Raw genomic sequence first — 23,742 nt, forward strand, 5'->3', positions numbered from 1 at the left:
CATTTTTTGATTTGTCATGTTTTCCTGTCTCTTTTTAAAATATTTGTCCTATTTTTGTCCTTTTTTCGGAGTCCGTCTATCCTGTTTTTCTCATTGACTTATGGCAGCACTAGTTGGCACTCTCATTCTTATCGATATATCGCCTTGATAATAGTATTTTCAAAATACCAACAAATTTATCTGCATTGCGCTTTGCAGCACTAATGTGACTAATGTGATCGATAGCCGTTCTATCGAAACGCCACTTGGCTTAAACTAGGGCTGCAACGCATCGACAATGCTATTTTATTCATATTGTTTTTTTATTTTAAACTTTTTTTTTAAGCTTTTTACTACGCAATGATATGTTGATGGTTGACTAAAACATCAATGAACCGCACAAATTATAAACACAACTATGTTTTTGCAGCCCTAGTTTGAGCATGTGTGTATTTGCCGCCAACATTTGAAAATTTAAAAAGGGTATTTAAATCTAGATGGAGATTACATAGTAGTGTATGTGTTTATTATTTGATAATTCTGGATGCTTAATTTAAACACAAGCTGCGCTCATAAGTTTTACACACCGTTTTTAATCCTTGCTCTGACAACAGAAAACCAAAAAATTCCACAGCAATGTTGTGGAGCCATACAAGGCGCCCGCTAGGCCAACAGTTGCCTGAAACGAATAGTGGACAACGACCCAGTGTGCGAGGGCGCCCCAAATAAGAATCAGTAGGCCATTTGTGAAGTGGACGGGCCGACGAATGGCCGTCCAATTAGCACGGGTCATGCCCAACTGAAGGACCATCTCCTGAAGAAATGCGGTGACCACCTGGCCAAATCCCAAGAGCACAGCCGACACGCTCAGCAGCAGCTTGGATGTGGAGAAGCTAATAACTATGGGATTGGGATTGGGCATGACAGTGAACAGTGAGCAAACAGTATGTGATGGATGCCAGGATTGAAATGCTTACAAATGAGCGCCAGGCACTTGCAGATGCTGCCCAACGTGTACCATTGCAGTTTGCGCTTATAAAGGCTTGAACCGAAGCGCGGCGTCATCAGCGAGAAGCACATCCATGGGAAAGCGAGCAGCGAGAATAGAAATGGTATTTCAGCGTTCTTTAGCGCATGATGGCTCACAGCCAATCCTGGCAGTACAGTCAAGCACATCACATAGCTAAAGATGTCCGCGGAGATCAGGAGCGTGGTGGCATACAGCTGCGGCACCAACATTGCATGCTGCAAAGGCATCGCAATCTTGTCCAGCAGATTCCACCACAAATGCGATGTGACCGCCCGCGACATGCGACGTATGCGATGCTGTCAATAGAACAATGGAATGAAACAAATAAACAATTAAATAACCGTAATCGAAACCGGTTAAACGGTATTCACCGATTCAAATCATCCTTCTTTAGATCGAATTTAATGGCTTTAGTTGTCACATACAATGGAATGAATAAAAAAATTACAGTAATCAAAACCGGTTAACCGGTATAAACCGATGTGATCGCCCGTGAAATGGAATGGAACAATTATTTAAATAGATAACCGTAATCGAAGCCGGTTAATCGATATTAACCTATTCAAATTATCTATTTTTTAAGTCGAATTTAATTGTTGTGTCTTACAAATGAAATAAGTCAAATAAATAACGGGTATCAAAACCGGTTAACCGGTATTAACCAAAATGACCGTGCAATGCGATGTTGCCAACGCTTCAATGGAATGGAATAATTAATCAAATTAATAACCGTACTCGAAACCGGTTAACCGGTATAAGCCGTTAAAAATCATCTCTTTCTGTCATCAAATTGAATTCTTGTTGCTGTCACTTACCAGATTCGCATGTGCCTCTGGAAGGGAAGAGGAGCTACCGGTGCCGGTGCCAGTACCAGTACCGGTACCGGTGGGATTCAGCGGATTCTGCGGATAGAGTCGACCATTTGAATGTGACTTGTGCAGCAATTGAGATTGCGATATGCCATAATTGTCAATGGTTGCAGTGCTGGATCGCATCATGGACACCGTTTCATCCTCTTCGGGTATAATCTCCATAATCTCAACGCCATTTGGATTCACATAGGTGACATATGCCTCATCCGTGGCCAGCATATAATTGCTGTGCGTGTCCACGACGGCAGCAGCCGCAGCTACAGCTGTGCCAGATGTGCTGCTTAGTTCTGTGGCCGGATTACGCCAGGACATTGCCAGTGTATCCAGACCATCCAACTGATCGGCAACAAAGTTGGCAGCCAGAGCACCACGCAAGGGCAATGCTCCAAAACCGGTCTCAGCTTTAATCACCGATATACGCTTGGTGGTAAATGCATCCTCTCGATGTTTGGTGATGATCAGGCTTAATGGTATGAGATTTACTAGGAGTGCCGACATCAGCTCAATGGACTGCGCCGTGCCGTAAAGTGTTCGTAGACTGGTGAAAACGAAGGAAAGGAATAACTGACAGAAGGCCTCACCGCATAGATGGATTGTTTTGCATACGTATTTATCTTCACGCGGACGCACTGCCTCCAAAATAACATGTGTTTTCCACAGATACAGACTGGAGCCAATACCTTAAAGGTCAACGGTATTTCGCAGATGGATGGAATTAAGGCAGTAGTCAGTGGAATTATGCTTACCCGCAAAGAAGCCGTAAAATACAATGGCCACTATCTGCGTTGTGGTGGTAACAACCACCCAGGCGGATGAGAACAATATGCCACTGATCATTAGCGAGAGGCAGGCAATCAATGTGGCTAGCAGGAAGGTGCGTCTATATTGAGTCGTTTCCCGAGCACGTCCGCTGTACTCTGTGTCCAGATGCTCCATAATGGAGCGACAAAGTTCGCCAGTGGCCTGATAAACGATCGCTGGCCAAATGCGTAGCACCAGATCCTTGTCCGACTCCACAACATTGCCGTACAAATACGCGGGTGTTGCTAGAAAGGCCTAAGGAAGTTGACGGGAATATCGGACAAAGGATGTAGCATAAGAACACAAAAAGAGAAGTCGACAAACTATAAGAGAGCACTTTAAAAGAGAGAGAGACAGAGAGAGAGAGAGACAGAGAGAGAGAGAGAGACAGAGAGAGAGAGGAAAGAGAGCTATTTACGTGTATGGCAAAGCCGCAGAGCATGTACTTTTGTTGTATGTGCTTCTTGACCACACGACGTCGTTGCACACCGGCTGTGGCGCGGGCAGCGGCGCGACGCACAGGGGTTCCAGTTACCGATACTGATACCGATGCCACTGTTGCCATTGGCATTGTCGTCATACCCGTCGTGTCCACTTCTTGTCCCTTTAATTGTTTTAATTGTGATGCGTTCTCTCTTGGGATGATCCGAATCCGTTTCGTTTGCTTTACGTTTGAAATTTCTGTACGCTGGTTTTTGTGTGAGGCGCGTTGTCTGGCCGTTAGCATTCATCATTTACCAAACCAAAACCCGTTTAGATAATGGCAAAAAAAATATATGTATATATATGTATAAAAAAAATAACTGTGATAATAATCGCGCTTATCACATTGAAGATATCTACATACAAACACGCACAGACGGTTGCACAAAGTGTCTATGTCTTTGTGTGCGTGTGTGTGTGTGAGATTAACGTCAGATATACATGTAAAAAAAAAAGGTTGTCTTCTCTGACGCTGTTGACTTTGCTGCAACTCTGGCCATCAACGGCAGTTCAGGATTATGTTTATGACCCCACCCTACCAGCTGATCAGAGAGATCTCTTTCTCTCACTGATAACCCACACAACATAACATTTATGAATTGGATAACCATTTGAGTCTGCTTAATCTATACTCTTTCCTCAAATTGTGTAACAAAATTGGAATGCTGGAAACTATTTACAGACGAGTACTAAATAAAATATAGTAGGGTGACTCGTCAAAGCGTCGGAATTGTTAATTTTACATTTAAAAAGAGCTGGAAGCGATAAGGCGTGATGTTCTTGGAAATAGTACGTTTATGTTATGCTCTCATGCTCATATATAATTCCATAAAATGGGATAAAAAACATTCGCAAAGCCATCAAGATTTCGACCTCGATACAGCTGAAAATATTTTTAGAAACTAAATGCAAGAAAAATAAAGAGATTGTGTATACCAAATTTATTAAAATTTATATATATTCTACTTAATTTCATTAGATATATGCAAGAAAAATAAGCAAAATTTAGTATATATAAATATTATAACACGACATATTTTCTGAAAAATTTAGTTTTTTTGGAGTTGTTTGGAGTTACAAATCTTGATGTAAATGAGCGATATGTGTCATTCTTTACAAACGGCACAATAAAGACTAACAGTACTAATTTACATACATATATAACTAAATAAGAAAACATATAGAAAACTCTCTTATCCTAAGGATCCTTAGTGATGAAATAAATCATTTATAATATGAATTAATTTTAGCCCAAAAGCAATCTTAATCGTAAACAAAATATCAAAATATCGAAAGTTGAGATCAGTAAATTATTAGATGAATTATGATAATACAAGTATAAGTTATTTTAAATGAATAAATAAATAAATAAATAAATATGTACAAAAGCTAATTCGAAATTAATCCATTTGAATTGGGGACTCTCTAAACTTTCGATAATTCGAGTTAGCGATGCTTTTTACTGTGCTTTCGATGGATAAATGGGATAAAAGTAATGACGAAAATAAAATCCAAAAAATGTGTGAATGAATCACTCTTGTTTTCGTTTCCAGATATCAATATGCGTATCAGGCGAGAGATATAGTAGATGGAATGTGTGTACACGCCATATGTTCAATCGGGGCCCATCCAAAACTGGCGTCTCCACTGTATCCACACGGCAGTCGCTTGACCTCCTATCGCGCTAGCTTATCTACGGGTGCGGGTATTATATCTTTACACACTTCCGTTTCACATCCGCGGACAGTGTGGACAGGGCGGACTGGGCGTGGCAGGTGCAGCTTCGCACAGCTGATTTTATGGCTTTACAACTGTATTTTGCTTTGGATGACGACGACGTCAAAGCGCCGTGTTTTATTTGCACGATATACGACAGCCTGGAGAATCGAGATAGGGCTAGAGATTCGTAGCTAAAGTGTTAGAATCTGTATTTTTTTTTTTTTTTTAAATGAATTTTATTTTATTTTATATATTTTTTGATAAGCTGCAGCATCCGGCGTTGAGATTCTGGTATATAATAGGGCGTGGGCAATTCCAGAAGCTCATACAACGATCGACCGAAGTTAGCCTCAGGCAACACGATGACGATGACGATGACAACAACTACAACAAGACCAACAATGATGACAACAACAAGGCGTGGAAAGTTCTCGACAGCATCCTCGGTGCTGCTACTCTGCACAGCATTGGTAAGTGTCACATGGATATGGATATGCTAAAAGGACATGGATATCTAACAGAACAATAACTTGCAGCTGCTGACCAAGTCCTTGGGCATTCTTGCTCTCAGTGGCGATGGCAATTCCGTTCAGTTGCCGGGTCAAGCGGATGCCTGGAGTGAGACGACAACGATCAGTGAAGGTAGCGGCTGGGAGGTGACCACAGATCGTGCGGAGCAAGAGGAACTGACAACATCAGCCGCCATTGAGGATGTGGATACAACAATCGATAATACGGCTCCGGAGGAAGTGGAAACCACTGTCAGTCCCAATGAACCCGAGCAGGAGACCACCGCCCAGCCGGTTGAGGAGGCATCCTCATCTAGCCCCAGCCAGGAAAGCGAAGCCACCACCATTCCCAGCGAGGAGAACAAACCCACCACAGTGCCCAGCGAGGAAAACAAACCCACCACTGTGCCCAGCGAGGAGAACAAACCCACCACAGTGCCCAGCGAGGAGAACAAACCCACCACAGTGTCTAGCGAGGATCCATCCACCACAACCACAACCACAACCACCACCACCACAGAGGCTGCAGTTATTCCCACCATTACGCCCACTCCGCCGGCACCACCTGTATTCGAGTGCAAAGCTGCAGGTGTCTTCGCCCACATCAGCGGAGACTGTGAGCGTTTCCACAACTGTCTGCTGGATCCCACAACCAATGAGCTATTGGCCTTTGAGATGCTCTGTCCCCCATTGACGGCCTTCTCCGCAGCCTACAACCGTTGTTTGCGCGATGTGTCCTCATGCACGGATGATGGTTTCACTTGCTTGGCTCCAGGACGCTTTGCCGGCAGCGATGATAGCTTCTACTACATGTGTGTGTCCAGTATGCAAGGTGTTGGCGTCTACCACAAATACATTGTGCGCTGCTCAAGTGGAACTCGATTCGAGCCAATGTTGGGTCGTTGCTGGCGCTACGATTGGACGCAGTTTTTGCCCGGACAGGTGCCGCTGGAGTCAAGTGATCTAGCTGCTATCAGGCGTGAACAGAAGGAGTTCAAGATGGAGGAAAAGCTGCGCAAGAAGGCCGAAAAGGAGAAGGAGAAGGAGGCCCGTAAGCAACAAAAGCAGGAAGAGAAGCTGGCAAAGAAGGCGGCCAAGGAACAAGCCAAAAAGGATGCCAAGGCCAACAAGCCTCTGTCCGTTGAGAGTGCCGAGTCCTTGGAACAGCTCAGCTATGGATTTTAATCGAATCTAATCCTGCTCCCCTCCACAATCTATGCTGGTGTATTGCCTAGTCTCATTTAGTTATGTTTTTGTTATTCACCCAATTTTTTTTTTTCGTTTTGCATGAATAAAGACAACAGTTCTTTAAAAAAAAAAAAACAAAACTCGAGTACTCAATGTGGACAGTCGTTTATCAGCTAATCGAAGACGATTCACAATCATTACGATGATTACCCAAAAAGTTGTTTGCCACTGGCTATAAAAGAACCCAACCAAGTGCCCATCCAGTTAGTCTGTTGAAACGAATACCGAGTTGTAAGCGATAATATATTACAGAAGTTTCAATACCCTTCGATACTCTTGAAAGCTTTTCAATGTTTCAAGTTCAGTTGGCCCTGGGTGCCTGCTTCCTCTTACTGGTCGGAGCTGCCCACGCCGGATACACTCATCCATGCAGTCGGGCTGATTTTATTGCCCAAGCGGATAGTGCAAGGGATTACTTTGCATGTGAGAAAACATCAACTGGTGGTTACTCCCTGAGACCCTTGAGATGCCAGGACGATACGGTCTTTGACTCACAGCTGGGACGTTGTGTGAATTCGTTGCGTTTCATTATGCCAGCTGATGGAGGTGATATTGAGAATCCCACCATACCGCCAGACAACCTTGAGGACAGCACAACTGAGAAAGCAGTCACTACGGCAAAACCCGATGAACCTACCACGGCTCCTACTACAGCTAAACCTGATGATCCTACTACGGCTCCTACTACAGCAAAACCTGATGATCCTACCACGGCTCCTACTACAGCTAAACCTGATGATCCTACCACGGCTCCTACTACAGCTAAACCTGATGATCCTACCACGGCTCCTACTACAGCAAAACCCGATGATCCTACCACGGCTCCTACTACAGCTAAACCTGATGATCCTACAACGGCTCCAACTACAGCAAAGCCTGACGATCCTACCACGGCTCCTACTACAGCTAAACCTGATGAACCTACCACGGCTCCTACTACAGCTAAACCTGATGATCCTACCACGGCTCCTACTACAGCAAAACCTGATGATCCTACAACGGTACCAACTACTTCTGGACCCACTGATGCGCCCATATCGACCACTACAAAGAAAAATGTTTGCACCACAAAAGGTAGCATACCGAAACCCGGTAACTGTAAACAATATGTCTTATGCTATGAGACAAGCGATGATGACGTGGTGCCCATAACCCTGGATTGCCCCGATAATATGGAGTTTAGTCCATGGAATAGGTACTGCATGGCCAATTACGACTGCGCCACAGATTGAGCAATCGTCAGTCAGTACAGCGAGTGAAAGAGAAGAGAGAGAGACAAAAGGAGCGGTAGAGATATACATATATCTATATATATCTAATAAATATAGTATATCAAGAAGCAATATATAATTGCCACATTTTTTGAAATCATGAAAATGTTTTTGTTTTTTTTGTTTTTTTTTTTTAAATAAATAAATTTTAGTTTAATTGATATTAATTGATCGAAAAGTTCTTAACTTTTCACGTTTTAATTGAAAATATTTAACGGTACGATAAGACAGTGATTTCATTTCCGATTTCGCCTTAAGAGCTGTGTTTCCTATCTTATCAGCGACACTTGAATTCTTTCTGAATTTAACGGTTTAATTAGGCATAAAATGGCGAAAAGTTGACGATAGTACGATCTGAATTACAGTCGAATAACACGTGGTGCTTTCAGTTACGAGCAATATGAGTATATTAAGTTTTGGGCAAGTGTATCTTGGTAACCGCAGAAACATGGTTTTATTGCCCATAATACTACTACTAAATTTCCAACTGTTTACAGTTAACTTGCCTTATCTGCACGATAATGAGCCGACGAAAGCTGTATTGAGTCACAAGTTGAGATATATTCATATATATATATATCAAGGGCGTACACAGGTATGGGCTGGGGAGCAACTTTCTCCCCTACATCCTTCAAAATGTGCTTAATAATATGTTATAAAGTCAATTATAAAGGGTGTCCCAATAAAAGCGTCGGATTTAAAATTGCTGCCATTTTGTGAATACGAGTCAAAAGGTGATTTTCTTAGCTGTATTCACGTATATACCAAGCGATCTAAGAATAAGGATAATTATTCAAACGATCAACGTTTAATTATTGTAAAAACAATGCAAAAACGGTTAAAGTTTTGCAAGAACAGTTCAACAATTACGTTAATTTTTCGGTCGCTAATAGATCAAAAGATCCTGGTCCTTGTCGGTCACACATAAATATAGTCACAGTAGGGGAATCTGTGGCATTGAGTTTAGGTTTACATTCGGCATCGTGGTTATAAATTAAATATTCCAGAAGCAAAATTAACCAATTTTAGGATTTCCTGATTGTGTGTTGGAACATCATCAAATTAATGCCGAGTTTTCAAACAAAAGTTTTTTTTTTAAATGAGACATATTTTCAAGTCGTCGAATACGAATATAAGCAAAACTCTCGGGTTTTGGGTGTTGAAAATCTTAAATCTAGTAGTATGAACGTAACAACTGTAAAAAAAATATCTTCGTAAAACTCATATTGACAAAATGGCGACAAATTTAAATCTGGCGGTCTTCTTGGGACACCCTTTATAACCATTTAAAAAAAATATGATCAAGGTAAGAAAATGATTACAAAAATAAAGAAAAAAAGTTGGACTGTGCTTGCGAAGACCAAAATGTGCCTGAGGTCTTAAGTGACATTAAACCACTTACACTAAACCGATCTTAGAAGGCATTACACTTTTTGAAAGCAATAAATATTTTTGAAATAAGAAAATTATTATATTTTTTTTATGTATTTTCGATATTTTGACTTTATAATTGGCAAGTGACTGTTCAGTTATATACTTTAATAAATAATATAATAATATTAATAAAATAAATTAAAAAAAAAACTTTAAAATTTTTAAAATTTAATTTTAAAATTAAATTGTTGATGTCATGTTATACGACTTTTGAAATAATGTTATAATAGCTATTAACTATTAAAGTTAATTATATAGTTAAAAACAGAACAACAATCTATAGAATCTTCTAAACAGTAAGTATCTAATCTAATGTAGGTTTTATCTAAATATAAATTATGCATTAGAGCAGTGCCGCCAAAAAGCACAGAATTAAACGTTTTACACAATTGGAGCACAACTGCACTAAAGATATTATCTTTTAAACTCATTTAATAATTTTTCTGGCAGTGCAATAGCTAGAACACTCATTTCAAAAAAAGCTAATCTTGGGCGTATTATTTACTGCGACTGATTAATTAACAAATGGAAAAGGATGGAATAGTGGGTAGGGGATTTGAGGTGAAAATTTGCAATATGTTTGGTAAATATGCATGTAAATTGCACGGCGGCCACAATTCAATGAATTCTCAAATGAGTGAAAGTGCCACAGTGCGACAGATTGCATAAGGCAGCAGCGGGGCAGGCTGGCAACTGGGGAGCAGGTGGAGATGGAGGTGGAGGTGGTGGTGGCGGTATCGACGACGGGGTGAGGTGAAGACGAACCAAGCGGGAACCGTCGCTTGGTTGGACAATTGCGCATGCGCGTAACTCGTTAAAATTATTTCAACGCTGGCGACAATTAAAGCAGGCCGAGCTCTAGCTTCAGCTTCAGTCGCTTCAAATGCAAAATCACAGCCACATTTGGCTTTGGACGCAGTCCAGGCACGTAGATAGCCTCCTCCCCTTCTCCGCTCCTTAGCCCGTTGCCTCAAATGGCTGATGATGTGATAAGCGATGGAGGAGCACAGTGAATGAAATGAAACAAGCTGCACGTAGCAAGAGATTGAGAGACTGTGCCATTTGGCCCTAAACGATCATATACGTGGCCATTACATTATAAATATCTAAGTATCTGCAGCTTGGTTCGAATAGCACATGTATCTGCATCTAACAGTGATGAGTTTTGTTTCTCACTTTCTATCTTTAAGTGTGTATAGTTCAGTTGACCCAACAAACAAACGGGCAAACAAATCACAAACATTTCGTGCGAACATTTTTGGAGACATAAACACAAACTGCGCCCATCGGCGACCCAAGCCCCAACTGAGATAAATGGCCAGATACAATTGTATCTCTATTTGAATGTTGCCCATACTCGCACTCGCACTCGCACTTGTTATGTAATTTGCGCATTTACACGTTGTTTTCATGTTGTTGTTGTTATTGTTACTGAAACATCAAATAATTTAAGAGAAATATGCCAGCCACAAGATCACCATTTAAATGTTGTACAATTATACGACCTTTTCAGCCAAATGAAACAACAATTGCGTTGCATTGTTAAAAAAAAAAAGAAACCAGCTTCGTTACTTAAGTTTTAACTTGGTAATCTCAAATAAGATCATAACTCGGACGATCACAATACACATGGAATTAAAGTAGGAGTAATCTTATAATCAAGAAGTAATTCTCTATATATTTTTATATAAAAGTAATCGTGACAAAATAAACTAACTTATGTTCATAATACTCAAATCTGTGGAATACCGCCAATTTGAATGAAGAATCAATTTAGAGTCAAAACCATGATCAAAATGACATTCATTTTTAAAATTTCAAAGGGGGAACCCTTACCAACAACATGGAACCATGGCTATGATGGTCGAAAAATAATAAATTTATCTAAATGAACAAAATTTGAATACAGAATAAATATATAGAAGCCAAACTATGATCAAAATGACATTCCGCTTAAAAATCGGTAAAGATTTGCCAAAGTTATGACAGTTCGAAGTTGCTCAAGCTTCTGATCTATCAACTTTACAAGTCAAAATATTTCTTAATTTTGACATGATTTTTTGCAAGAAAATGAAAGGCCTCAGAATCAAGTTTAAAGTGTCGTTTTATACTAATTACGATATAAGGAGTTGATTAAAAGTAAAAACTTGAGATTTAAAATTTTGAATTTTCAAAATATCAAAGGGGGGACCCTTACCAATAACGTGGGACCATGGCTATGATGGTCATAAAATAAATAAATTTTTAAAATGCAAAAAAATTTAAATGCAGTATGAATTAAGAGGTCGAATCATGATCAAAATAGCATTTTGATTGAAAATCGGGTCAGTTTTCTTCAAGTTATGACAGTTTGAAGTTTTTCAACTCCTTGACCTAGCACAATCGTACCGGTACAAGAGTTTCGGCTTTCGGTTCTTGAAAGAGAATTAATTTCAGTTACGATTTCACTTTCGGTACTAAAAACGAAACGGTTAGTTTTGGTTAACGGTTTCGATACTGGTTACGATGTTTTTCCCTGGTTAAAACAAATTCTTGGATGGCAACTTTCCTTATTATTCATGTCGAAAATGAGGAATTTTATCAAATTGTCCTCAATAAATTTAAATTTTAATGGCAAATTTGAATTGGAAATTGAAAATATTGAAATTGAGCAATTTTGAAAGCAAAAAGTTGTTGTATATAAATAGTTGTTTAATAAGTTGCAATCAGATATAAAAATTAACCCAGAAAAGTGCAAGGATGTCACTGTCTCGATTCAATCTTCAACCGCATCTGCATCTGCATTTTCATTTCAATCTCAATTTTAAAGGCTGAGTTTCAGTTTGAGCCTGAGTTGTTGTCACAGATATTTGCAACATTTTGCATGTTGCCTTTGAGCAAAAGCCGCCCGCGAGCGCTCACGTATTTATTTGCTAGACAAACGACAAGCGACAAAGTAACACAACAACAACTCAGTCAGTGGCTCTTTCTCTGTATCTCCCTCTCTTTCACTCTCTTTCACTCTGGTGCTCTCGGTCACACGGTGCGACATCGCGTCGCGTCGCGTCGTGTCGTGTTGCCGACGCTTTACCTGCCGCATTTTCCATGCGCGCGTCTCAGTTTGTGGGCGCCTGCGCGCATGTGCAGTTTGTTTTTGTCTTGGGCTTCGATAGCTACGCCAGCGGTTGATTAACGGGATACAATCGAGATTCAGTGGAGATATACGAGATATAGATCCGCGAGATAACCGTGTCGCATGTGCTGAAAATAAAAGTGAAAAGCAAATTAAAGTGCACAAATTTTCATTAGAAAATTTCTCAATTTTTTTCAACTATTTTTTTTTATTGTTGTTTTCAAGTGCAACCTTTATTACATTAAATATTTATTTAACGAGTGATCTAGCAATAATTGAAAATAGAAAATTCACACGAATTGCCTAAAATTTGTTACCTGACGGACAGGCAGGATCTATCAAAATCAACTGACAGTCGACTGGATAAACGCAACGACTCACGAACAAAAATTCGTTTTTCTGAGAGCGACGGTGAACGGGAAGGCGAAAACGAAAACGAAAACGAAGGAGACGAAGTTGAGCACGAAGGCAAACAACTTGCACTTCAGATTTTTCCTGGGAAATTTTTTATGCATTTACTGTGCAGAAGACTGTGAAAATGGTAAGTGTGGAAATTGTAATTGTGAAGACAAACAAAGCCGAATGCAAAAACCAAATAAAAACCAACGACGCCCATTTACCAAGAATTTTCACATCTCAGCCACATCTCAGTTTATGAGTTTCAGTGTAGGGCTAGGTCAGGTTTTCCATGCCACGCAGTGACTCTGTAGATTGTCAAAGGCCCTCAAAATGGCCATTTGGGATCGGGTTTTATGACCTCTCTACAGACTCTAATCACTTTCCACTTTCTTAGCTGTCAGATTATTTTTTCTTTGCAATATCTAGATTTATTTCTTAATTTCACACGCAAGTTGGAAAACAATTGAAGCCATTTGAATATTGATGAGATTTTTGCAGGTTTTCTAGAAGGTATTTTAAAACTCTGAAAAGAATAAAAAAATTATATTGTTTCTCTTGAAATTTACTCGTATAACTCGTATTAAAATAGGTTTAAAAGTATAATATTACTACAATAATTTAAAAAGACTTTATTATATTTATTATCTATAAGAGCAATTGGACCAAATAGAAATTGTGTAAAATACATAATTAACTTTTTAGGTGAAGTGCAGTTATCTTACAACTTCCTAGAGATAAAAATTTATGGAAATATTGTATCGTAAATCAATAATTAAAATAAAAAGATATCTAGAATTGATCTAGAGATTTGATAAAAATTTGGTATTTAGACTAAATTAATTAAAATTTAACATAAGTCGAGTATTTTTTACTGTATTTTTTTTGACTTGTTGCAAACAATTTTTAAGGAGTTTTTCCATTTGAAATATAACTGAGATTTGTTATAATAAATCTATCTGTTAATTATTTAGATAAATATCTAAAAGGTTATATTTAACTCAATGCAAGGATTTGAGAAAATGTATGTATTGTATCATTTTCGATGTTGATTTTAGAGCCCTGCTTTGGCCAGGGTTTGTTAACTGTTCAACTGATTGGCTCTGGCAGTGGGCCAATTGTTGCACTTAGTTGGCAACTGTAATTTTGTATGCAGCATGTATGTATGTGTTATTTTTTTTGTGTTGATGACAACGCACTGTTGAGTTAATAAAAGGGTAAACAATGTTGGCCAAAACTGCAACCACTTTTCCACTTCCCAATGCATTAGCCATGCATTTTGTAATTAAATGAATTATCACATCAACACTTTCATGCGTTGTCTGCCCCACTCTATCTCTATCTCCCTCTCTCTCGTTCGCTATCTCTTTCGCACGCTGTTGCTGTCTCCGTCTGCTGCAGTGGATATTCCTGCGTATAAGCTGACGGAAAACCCATGACAATGACAACGCGACGCGTCCGACGTTGACAGCCGGCGAATGTCAGTCAATTAAAGTGCCATCATCAAGAGATTATATAATTGTGGCCCGTGCGCATCTTTGGACGCATTAAGCAGTCAATGACACTACACTTGCTCCACACACACACACACACACGCACACACTCACGCACACCTGAATGATTGTTGGTCACTGCTGAAATGTCATTTGGTTTAATAAAATGCACTGCCACAATTACACAATACAATTTCAGCGCATTTTAACTAATCGGCTCACATCGCCCCCTTTCATATTCCCCATTCTCTGGCCTCTTCAATTGTTACCCCCACCTTCAGGTGCTACAATTACGTGTCTGGTATTAACCATTATCCATCATATGTATGTGATATGCCAAATGGCATATGCTATGCGTGTCGCGTATTATCCACAAATAAGACCGTACATATGTCTGTAACCCCCTCGAACATAGCTCCTACGCCTGCCCCTACCCCTACCCCTACCCCTAAACCATATCCATATATATAGTACTAGTATATGGTATGTGGTTTTAGTGCTCTCTTCCCATTTGTTTCACTTTTTCAATTGAAATGCAATGTCCAACTCGGCGCACACCTGTTACGCATGCGAACCCCACCGAGACAATACCGAGTATAATCCCCCAACTGAACCTCATCGAACCGCAACCGGGCAGTAAAAAAAAAAAAAAAAAAACAATAACATTAACTTTAACAATGTAATATATTTAAACATAATTTTTTGGTTGGTTTTTCGGTTTTTTATGTAACCAAACGCGTCGTTTGCTGCGCTTTTCGCATGCCAAAAAGCCCGAATCGATCTTTCATTTTAGCCAAAAAAAAAAAAAAAAAAAGAAATAAATAGAAAACCAAAAAAATTACAGACACAGGTAATACCAAACGATATAATGCGTAATTGGCATGCACATTGGCAGATTGCTCATTGATAAGACTAAAGAGAGTGTTGTGGGAACTGCTATTAGTGGTATTATTGGGTGTGATCAATAGATGATTGACGTTGACCTCGCTCAACTTTCAATTGAACAAGGTCAAATTGTAACTTGACTTTAATTTGATTTATTGCTTAAATTGATAAATATATTTTATATACAGATTCTCTTCCCGTTTCACCAGGTAGTTGAACCTCAAACGATTTCCCAACTTCCATTTGAGTGAAATTTTTAGTGACTTGTTATAATAGACATACTATATGTAAAGTATGTATGTATATATCATAAGTACCACAACATCATTTCCCGTTTGGTAGCACACTTCCGTTGAAAATGGCCCACTAATTTCCATAGAAAAAAAAATGAGAATACGCGACTTGCAGTTATCACGTATTAGAGAAAGTAGTTTTGAAATTGTTAGATAAGAAAAATGATTGGTAACATTAGTAAAGAACTTTATTTGATTTTGTGGATGTGTCAGAGAATCAGAAGATATATTAAAAAAAAAATAAATGCCTGTTACAATCATTCACACAGTTTTATAACCCACTTGCGACACATTTCATAATTACGGGGTATATTTACTCTCATAAATCAACGACTTCTGAATAATAAAAACTCAATTGAGAAAGTTATCTTAAATTAACATATCGTAGTAATTAATCAAGAGATTTGCACTAATTTCATGTTGACAAATTTTCGAATACAGTTTACAGATCTGATTAGATTATATAATCGTGCAATTGCTGGATTTGTGTAAAGAGATATGAATTTATGTATATTGTGTATACGCAGTGTGTTACATGTTTCTTTCGACACAATATGAGTTTATTAATGTGTTCAGTTGTCTCGCTGCTCGCTCTCAATCTAAGAGGCGGCCAATTAAGATGGTGCCCCAGTAAATATCTTGAAATTAATGACAGAGACGTTAACGCAGATAAAATGCGAATGGAAATTATAAACAATACTAACAATACATAACAATGCCATATTATGATTTATACAATATTTATAAGCGCTCTTGCGTCGCGTCATTTAATTATAACTAAAATAAAATATTATGCTGCTTTGCGGCTCTTTGACTTTTCTCATTATGGTCTTTTTTATGGCTCTCAAAAAAAAAAAAAAAAAAAAAACAATTCAAACAATCAGTTGCAATTTCACTTCAATAACAACTTACAAAGAGTGTCAGTTATTTATGTGATTTGACTCGACGCTCGACTTGACTCGTCGTCCGGTTCCATAATTGAGGCCTGTCCAAATCCCAAGTTTTCCCACAGATCTTAGGAAAAGAAGGAAAAAACAAACAAGAAACGTTTTTTCGGATTTTCCTTTGCTTACTCACTCCATTGACTCACTTGCAGAACTTGCATAATTTTTGTTGCAGCAAGTGGGAAATGCTCTACCAAATAATTAATATGCAAGTGGGCGTCTTTAAAGCTATAGCCAAATACCTCTTACCAATCGCTCAGTTAGAGAAGCTGCCCAACTGCCAAGAGGCACAGTGGCCTATCGGCCCAGCAGCCCATAAAATGAGGCTTAATTGGCATCACTTAGGCCGGCCAGCAAGATCTTAATTACCAAAAGGGGAAGGGTGCAAGCACACATACTAGCACACACACACAAACACACTTTTTGACCAGACGCCGGTGATCGCATTTGACCCCAAAAGAAATGGTCACAAAAGAAAACCGAAAAAGCTCAACAACAATAGAAAATGGCTTGAAACAGCGAGCTACAACAACAACTTTTACTTTTGTTTTAATTTAAATTTTCAACACTCAAGTTCAGCGTCGTCGTCGACTACTGCACAGTGGGCCGAAATTGCGGCTTGAAAAATCTTATTTCATCTGATTGAGTCAAAGATGGAGGGCAACTCAGAGTTGTGGTAGCAATTGTTTTATTATTTAAAATAGGTATTCGTACTCTTCTGTAAATGAAGTGAAACATTATTCAATTTTTTTAACAACTTATTGATTTTCTTAAAGAATTTTCTCAATTTTCAATATATTTTACTGTCGAATAAAAAATTGTTTTACAATCCAATTCTTGAATATTTGTCAGTTAATTATCTGCACTTATCTGGAGATTAATAAAAATATCCGTTAAAATTAGCCATATTTTCTTTATATTATTATGTGTATATTAACTAGAACCAAGAGCGGAAAGCACGAAAATGTTGAAAATGGTTCGGTTCGACAGTTCGAACCATAGAGCAAGACTTAGGTTCGGTTCGCGAACCAGCTAATATACCCCTGAACCTAAGCCTTGGGATCGTATCTTTGTTCAATTGAATACAAAAAAATATTTGTATTGATTTAATATTTTTTTTTTTTAAACAAAAATTGTAATTTCGATATCTTAATTTATTTGGAGATTTAAATATAACTGATTTTTATCGAAAGTCTAGAATAGTAATATTTATGTAACTTTTTATTTTCAATACTGACAAGTTCAAGTTCGAGCTTGGACTAATTTCAAGAGTTCGGATTATGATTCGGTTTAAAACCCTGTTCTGCGAAGTTCGGTTCAGAACCGGTTTGCAGACTTGACTAGATTTAAAATACAAAAATAATTGTAGCGACCTTTATCTTGAATATTCTCTATTAATTTAAATTGGAACCGTTTTTTTTAAATTTTTTTATTATTTGTCATTTATTTATATATATTTCAAAACAATATGTAAATTAAAAAGTATTACTAACTCTTAATTAAAATAGGTTGTTAAAATTTCTGAGCTCTTTCTGCTTCTATTTAATTTGCTTCACTGTGCCAGTCTCAGCGCTTTTCCAGTCAGCTTGCGAGTGTAAGCAGTTTTCAGTCCGCCGGCACCCTTAACTCTGCCCCCCGCTCCCCCCGCGGTTCGTCACCGCCTTGCTCTACAAGATGCTTGTACGTGAATTTTTGCGCATGCGCCGCGCTTGAAACTAAAGCAAAGCCTGAGAGATCCACATGGAACACTCGACCGGTTCTACGTAAAAAAAAGTTTTCCAAACAAAGTCAACGCGCACGTTGTCACACGTCTTAAATAAAACTACTCCCCTCCTCCAGCCTAAGTTCATCTTCTATCGCTGGCAGCAATTACACGGGCAAGTGTTGTTGCCTTTGTTGTTGCCTTTGTCGCTGCTGCTGCTGCCTCTGCTGCTGCTTCTGCTGCTGCGACTGAGGCTGCGCGTGTGAAAAGCGCATAATTTTTGGACACGGACAAATTTTCACTTTTTGCTTGTTGTGTGTGTGTATTTTTTTTTTCCTGAGCGGCACCTTTGCCGGCTCGGCCTGACGTGCCGGTTGTAGTTATTTTAATTTTGTTGTTGTTTTTTTTCTTAACCTTTTTTCTCGTTATTGCTCGAGAAGAAGTTGGAGGTGGGAGTTGGGAGCTGAGCGTTGAGAGTTGTGGCTGTAGTCACAGCTGGTGATGGAACTTGGCGCTGTGGGCGCTCAGCTTGTGGACTCTTGCCTGTGGGTTGTGGATTGTGGATTGTGGGTTGTGGGTGACTGGAGCGCCATGCGACAATGGAAATAACAATAAAAATCCACAATGCGCCGATTATGTTACCAATCTTGGGAGCTGCTATTTTTATTATCATGCTCTCTATATCTTTCTCTGTCACTCTCTCTCTCTCTACTTCGCTCTTACTCGCACTCCTTTCTTTGCATCTTTTACATTTCGTTTTGTTTTTATTGAAATCTTGTGGGAGCTTCACTGTACCTCATCAGTCTCAGCCACTGCATCTCTCTGGGGGTCTTGGCCACATCATTTTCGCTAGATCTGTATATCATTGCCAGATTATTTAAAACTGCGATCTGCCCAATTGTTTTAAAGTGTCTATTTTAACTATCTCTCTCTCTCTCTCTCTCTCTCTCTCTCTCTCTCTTTCTCTTTCTCTCTCTCACTCACACTAGCTACAGCTATAATTCTTTTGCAATTTTGTTTATATAATTGGATCTTCTCTTAAATGATTTATTATAACTTAAATACAGTTTCTGAATTTAAGAATATTTAATATTTTTTTAATGTCTCTTTAAATTTTATCAAAGAGAAATTTTCAAAATTGACATTAATTTCTATACATTTTACGTCAAATATCTTTGATATAATTATCAAACTCCTTAACTGTTTATGGAAAAATCTTCCGCTAGATTGAGACGAATCTTTCATACATTAAGTTTTTGTTTTTTTCAATTTTTTATACCTGGTTTTATTATATAATTATATAAATGAGCACGTCCACCAGAATAACGTGCCTGATAACAATTATGATTGCTCTGATATTTCTAGATTGCATTATGATAAAAAACTTGGTGTATCATATGATATATAGATTTTGTTGAATGTATAACTGTCATGTGTTCTATAGAGGCGTGAAATTAAGCCAGTGTTTTATAAATGGATTTAAATTATGAACCAATTTAGCTGTAAATCTGAATGTTATTTAATACAGCACAGATTGCATTATGATAAAAAAACTTGGATTAATTTCACGCCTCTTTAGAACACATGACAGTAATACATTCAACAAAATCTATATATCATATGATTTAGCCTATATATTTACATATTTATTTACATTTAAATTAATCCAGTGTTTTATAAATGGATTTAAATTATGAATCAATTTAGCTGTATATCTGATTATTATTTTATCCAATAAAATTAAAAAAATATGTTTTTAAAATTAGCTTTCTATGCGTTTTCTAGGACATTTCTTCTTGTTTTTAATTTGTTATCTTCCTTGTCTTGGCGAACCAATCCATTTTATAACCGTGGGATATCCATGCCAATATGTATGCATTTGTAATTGATAGTCTCGCAAATGCCACAACAACAACAATGCTGTGTTAAATACTGCGGTCTTCCGGGAGTGCTGAATGAGTGCTGGAATGACAAAAGCTTCGATTGATGCGATTATGCAAATAGACAATGCGAATTGCTGGTTACATCGACAACATGTCGATGTCGATGCCGATGTCGATGACGATGACGATGTCAATGGAGTGTTGGGGATGACGATGGCGCCACCTTTTTGATGATTCGCTAACTGATCGATTGGGGAACGCGGCGCTGTACCATTAACTCGAATTGTCCATGCAAGGCATTAATTTGTTTATAATGCGATTACGCGACACAAAAATCATACATAGCAATAAAGAAGAAGAAAAAAAAAAACTAGTTAATTACTTGCGTGCTGTCACAATTGTTGACTCTACAATTTCTGCTTCTGTTTCTGCTTCGACTTCTCCGGTTGCTTCCCATATGATTCCGCATTGCGAGGCATGGCGCATAGCTCAAAAATTACTTTGTCTGCATGAAAGAAATTGCGCAAATGTCTTTTTTCTTCATATCATTTTGGGGGCCAGTGAAGTGGCTGTCAAATCGTACAAGCACCAACATCATCAAGCGCAACTAATCAAATTAAGTGGCTTTATATATTTGCCACATTTGACTGCTTACTTCTTTGCTGCTGTTATAGTTGTTGTTTGTGGCAAGGCCAACTTCGAGGCTGCAACGGTTATTCAATTTGAAGTAATAACTTCCAAAAAAAAAACCTTGACGCTTAATAAAGTCATGGGGATGAAACCTCCCACTAACAGTAGCAGCCTTACATAGTCCTTAACATAAAAAAGATTCTAAAATGTAGGGTTATCTATGATTACATTTATGATTTACATTTATGTTAAATCCAATATCTTTCAAATTGAAATAATTTATGAATATTTATCTTTTTTTTAGGTTCCGAATATTTTAAAGCAATATAATCATTCTCACTAATATATTTATTTTTTTTCAGATTTGTTTTTTATGTTTAAGTTAAATTCCATTTTCATCAAATTGAGAAATTGAATATGATTTTCAATTAATATTTTATTCTTAAAATTTCAGAGTGATCTGATAATAAATGTAAATGCTATTTGATTACAATTTTTAAGTAAAAATGCTGATTAAAGTAAGCCAAAAACTCATATTATTTGTATTACCTTTGCATCTAAAATTGTATTAAATTATTTTGGGAAAATATTTTATGACCAAAAAAGTACATTTATTGAATGTGTGTATTGATACTCTAACGGAATTCAGAATAATGATAATATTAGTGTTGCTATCTATTTTGGTATATAGATACACTTGATTGACTTCTATAGGCTGCCAGTTGGGTTTAATTATGCGTCAACAATTGTTGATTGCCAGTTGTCTCCTTATATATACAACTACATATACTATATACAAATGTACATACTGTAGGGCCTATAGCGCATAGAATCTGAAATACCTTGCCTGATAACAGAAGCCCAGTTATTTATGTCATCTAACTGTTAGTAAGTGTTATCAGACAAATATTTATTGGGAATTCGTCGAATTCTCGTGTCACGTGATCTTTTGCTTATGGCCCAGATTTCGATGCATAACTTTAGAAATTTCTTTCGGTTTTTATTCACTTTGTGTGTCATTTTGTGCAAAGTCATTTGGAAAAGTTGTCTAGTGGCAACTTGCAAAATCAAATGTTGCATTGAAACAACAGAAGTTTCCGCCCAGAGGCTTCCCGTGGGGACGGAAAAGTTTTTATACGACTTAACAAATGATTTCAGAGTGAAATACTACTATAAAAAAAGCGAATTCAAATCTAATAACTGGGAATTCTCATAACTGTTGTGCTCAAAACTAGTGAATGCTAAAGTTATTGTCATATTTTAGATATTACAAAAAGATTTAAAAAAAAATATAGGTAAATATCAGACTTTGAACTCTAATGTCGTACGCTTTCAAAGTGAAAAAACATATGCCAAAGTTTTTTTTATTTTGACAAAAGGCTGAACTTATAGCTATTGATTACCACTTTAAATGGTGTAAAGGTTATTTGATTTCACTGATTTCGGCAAAACCTGAGTATATATATTAATGAGGCTAATTTCAAAATATTATGGATTGCGGCATCTTCATATTCAGGGCTGCCACAAAAAACGAAACCAACCGAAAACCTCCCAAATCTCCATACATTTTTGGGAGATTTTCAGTTGGTTTTGGTTTCTGTGGCATCTCTGAAGTTATTTATTTTATTCAAAAAAATTCTGTAGTAAAAGTAAATATTGGAAACTTCCTATTGCTGTGAAATATATAAAATGAAAGATATCTTGTATTTATTTATCAGTTGAGAGGATATTTATTATATTTCTGACTAGCCCATTTTTTTTTATCGTTGGTTCAGAAACCTAATAAATTGTAATGCTAGTTTTTATGGGTCATGTTTTCCATCTTAATAATCATTTCAACTTCCATATGACAATAAAAAAGGCATTTCAATCGTGGTTGTTGTTGTTGATGATGTTGTTGTTGTAGTGTTGCAGTTGCAGTTGTAGTGAATTTTTTAGCGTCTTGGGCGTTGCTTGCCTTTTTCCAACAATATTTACAGCCATGCGATGAGTATTTTCATAATTAATTTCTTTCAGCTGCTGGAAAAGAAATGTGACGAGTGCATAATGTGAATTATTGCGAATGATGTTGTTGCTGTTGTTTTAAAAAACCAATGTATCTGCGTGTATGTATTGTGATTTTGATGCTTGTGACAGTTTTTGTTTTTACATTTGCCGCCTCTTTTCACATATTTGATCGACAATTTCACTTTTACATTGCTGCCACAGACTCGAGGAAGACAACGCAATTCATATAAAGATATACTTAATAGTAGTTATACTCGTACTATACTATACACATACACATACACTTACATATTTATGTAGTTGTGTACATGCATAATATATGCAACATAGACATGCATATAAGCTCGACAACAATTGCGGTTGATGCAGCTACAAACGGCGAGGCAGCGCACAGTGGAACCACAGCTCCATCGTGAATGGCATGAAAATAAAGTGTGCACTTAAAATTTGAAATTCAATTTTCAGATTATGATTTTTACATTCAATCTGGGATGTTCCTCATATGTAAGCGAAAAACAACCTAAATTGTATGTGCTTTTGAATGGCTTACATTTCTGGAAAATCGCTTAATTTTTTTTTTAATAGAATATCAATTTTTATAAAGGCATTTTAGTATTATTCATACGATATTAGACCAATTTGATCAATTTATTTAAATATCAATCAGTTAAATTTTGGCAATGCTTGAAATGAATATTGTTTTAACTTGCATATGTGTGGTTATGTTAAAAACTAAATTAAAAATAATATGTCAATGGATCAAATTAAAAAAAAAAAACAAATTAATAATAAATAAAAATAAAATAATAAATATGTAGACTAAATACACAATGTAATATTAGAACAGAAATAACTTCTGATGCATATTCATTTAATTGTATCACTTTTGTTGATGAGTTAGTCTGTTTATGTTTTTAGTTTCCATAGCTATATTAATTTTAATTTCTAATAACAAAATAATAATTAATAAAAAAAAAAGCAACTACACAATGTAATATTAAACAGAGTTAACTTCCGATGCTTATTAATTTTTATACCCGTTACTTAAAAA

General features: G+C 37.3%; 3 protein-coding genes across 4 annotated transcripts; 2 read left to right on the forward strand and 1 right to left on the reverse strand.

Moving 5' to 3' along the window:
* Nucleotides 1-471: 471 nt before the first annotated feature.
* LOC117786480 lies at nucleotides 472-3,438 on the reverse strand. 2 transcript variants are annotated; one of them, XM_034624771.1, is made up of 5 exons: nucleotides 3,101-3,438; nucleotides 2,628-2,937; nucleotides 1,825-2,561; nucleotides 957-1,305; nucleotides 472-879 (listed from the first exon to the last, which is right to left on the reverse strand). In XM_034624771.1, the coding sequence occupies exons 1-5, from the start codon at nucleotides 3,407-3,409 to the stop codon at nucleotides 572-574; spliced, it is 2,013 nt and encodes a 670-aa protein (XP_034480662.1). In that variant the 5' UTR covers nucleotides 3,410-3,438; the 3' UTR covers nucleotides 472-571. The 2 variants fall into 2 exon arrangements, with proteins under 2 accessions (XP_034480662.1, XP_034480671.1); XM_034624780.1 differs by lacking the exon at nucleotides 3,101-3,438 and having other exon boundaries at nucleotides 1,825-2,419; nucleotides 2,488-2,561; nucleotides 2,628-2,766.
* A 1,762-nt stretch (nucleotides 3,439-5,200) lies between these two features.
* LOC117780248 (mucin-5AC) lies at nucleotides 5,201-6,716 on the forward strand. The gene is made up of 2 exons (XM_034616702.1): nucleotides 5,201-5,354; nucleotides 5,421-6,716. Exons 1-2 carry the CDS (start codon nucleotides 5,247-5,249, stop codon nucleotides 6,576-6,578), a joined length of 1,266 nt encoding a protein of 421 aa, XP_034472593.1. The 5' UTR covers nucleotides 5,201-5,246; the 3' UTR covers nucleotides 6,579-6,716.
* Nucleotides 6,717-6,931: 215 nt separating this feature from the next.
* Nucleotides 6,932-7,873, forward strand: LOC117787250 (proteoglycan 4). Its single transcript, XM_034625735.1, has one exon. It carries the CDS (start codon nucleotides 6,932-6,934, stop codon nucleotides 7,871-7,873), a length of 942 nt encoding a protein of 313 aa, XP_034481626.1.
* Nucleotides 7,874-23,742: the final 15,869 nt, after the last annotated feature.

The sequence above is a fragment of the Drosophila innubila genome, chromosome X, assembly GCF_004354385.1.
Source record: "Drosophila innubila isolate TH190305 chromosome X, UK_Dinn_1.0, whole genome shotgun sequence".
Classification (NCBI taxonomy): domain Eukaryota; kingdom Metazoa; phylum Arthropoda; class Insecta; order Diptera; family Drosophilidae; genus Drosophila; species Drosophila innubila.

Bases quoted from the DNA above. Each gene is read 5' to 3' on its own strand.
- LOC117786480 (XM_034624771.1), bottom strand. From the start codon at position 3,409: ATGCTAACGGCCAGACAACGCGCCTCACACAAAAACCAGCGTACAGAA. The intron at 1,306-1,824 runs GTAAGTGACAGC...TTCTATTGACAG, and splicing joins CAGAGGCACATGCGAATCTG to CATCGCATACGTCGCATGTC. The intron at 880-956 runs GTAAGCATTTCA...CCAATCCCATAG, and splicing joins CAAGTGCCTGGCGCTCATTT to TTATTAGCTTCTCCACATCC.
- LOC117780248 (XM_034616702.1), top strand. From the start codon at position 5,247: ATGACGATGACGATGACAACAACTACAACAAGACCAACAATGATGACA. The intron at 5,355-5,420 runs GTAAGTGTCACA...AATAACTTGCAG, and splicing joins TGCTACTCTGCACAGCATTG to CTGCTGACCAAGTCCTTGGG.
- LOC117787250 (XM_034625735.1), top strand. From the start codon at position 6,932: ATGTTTCAAGTTCAGTTGGCCCTGGGTGCCTGCTTCCTCTTACTGGTC.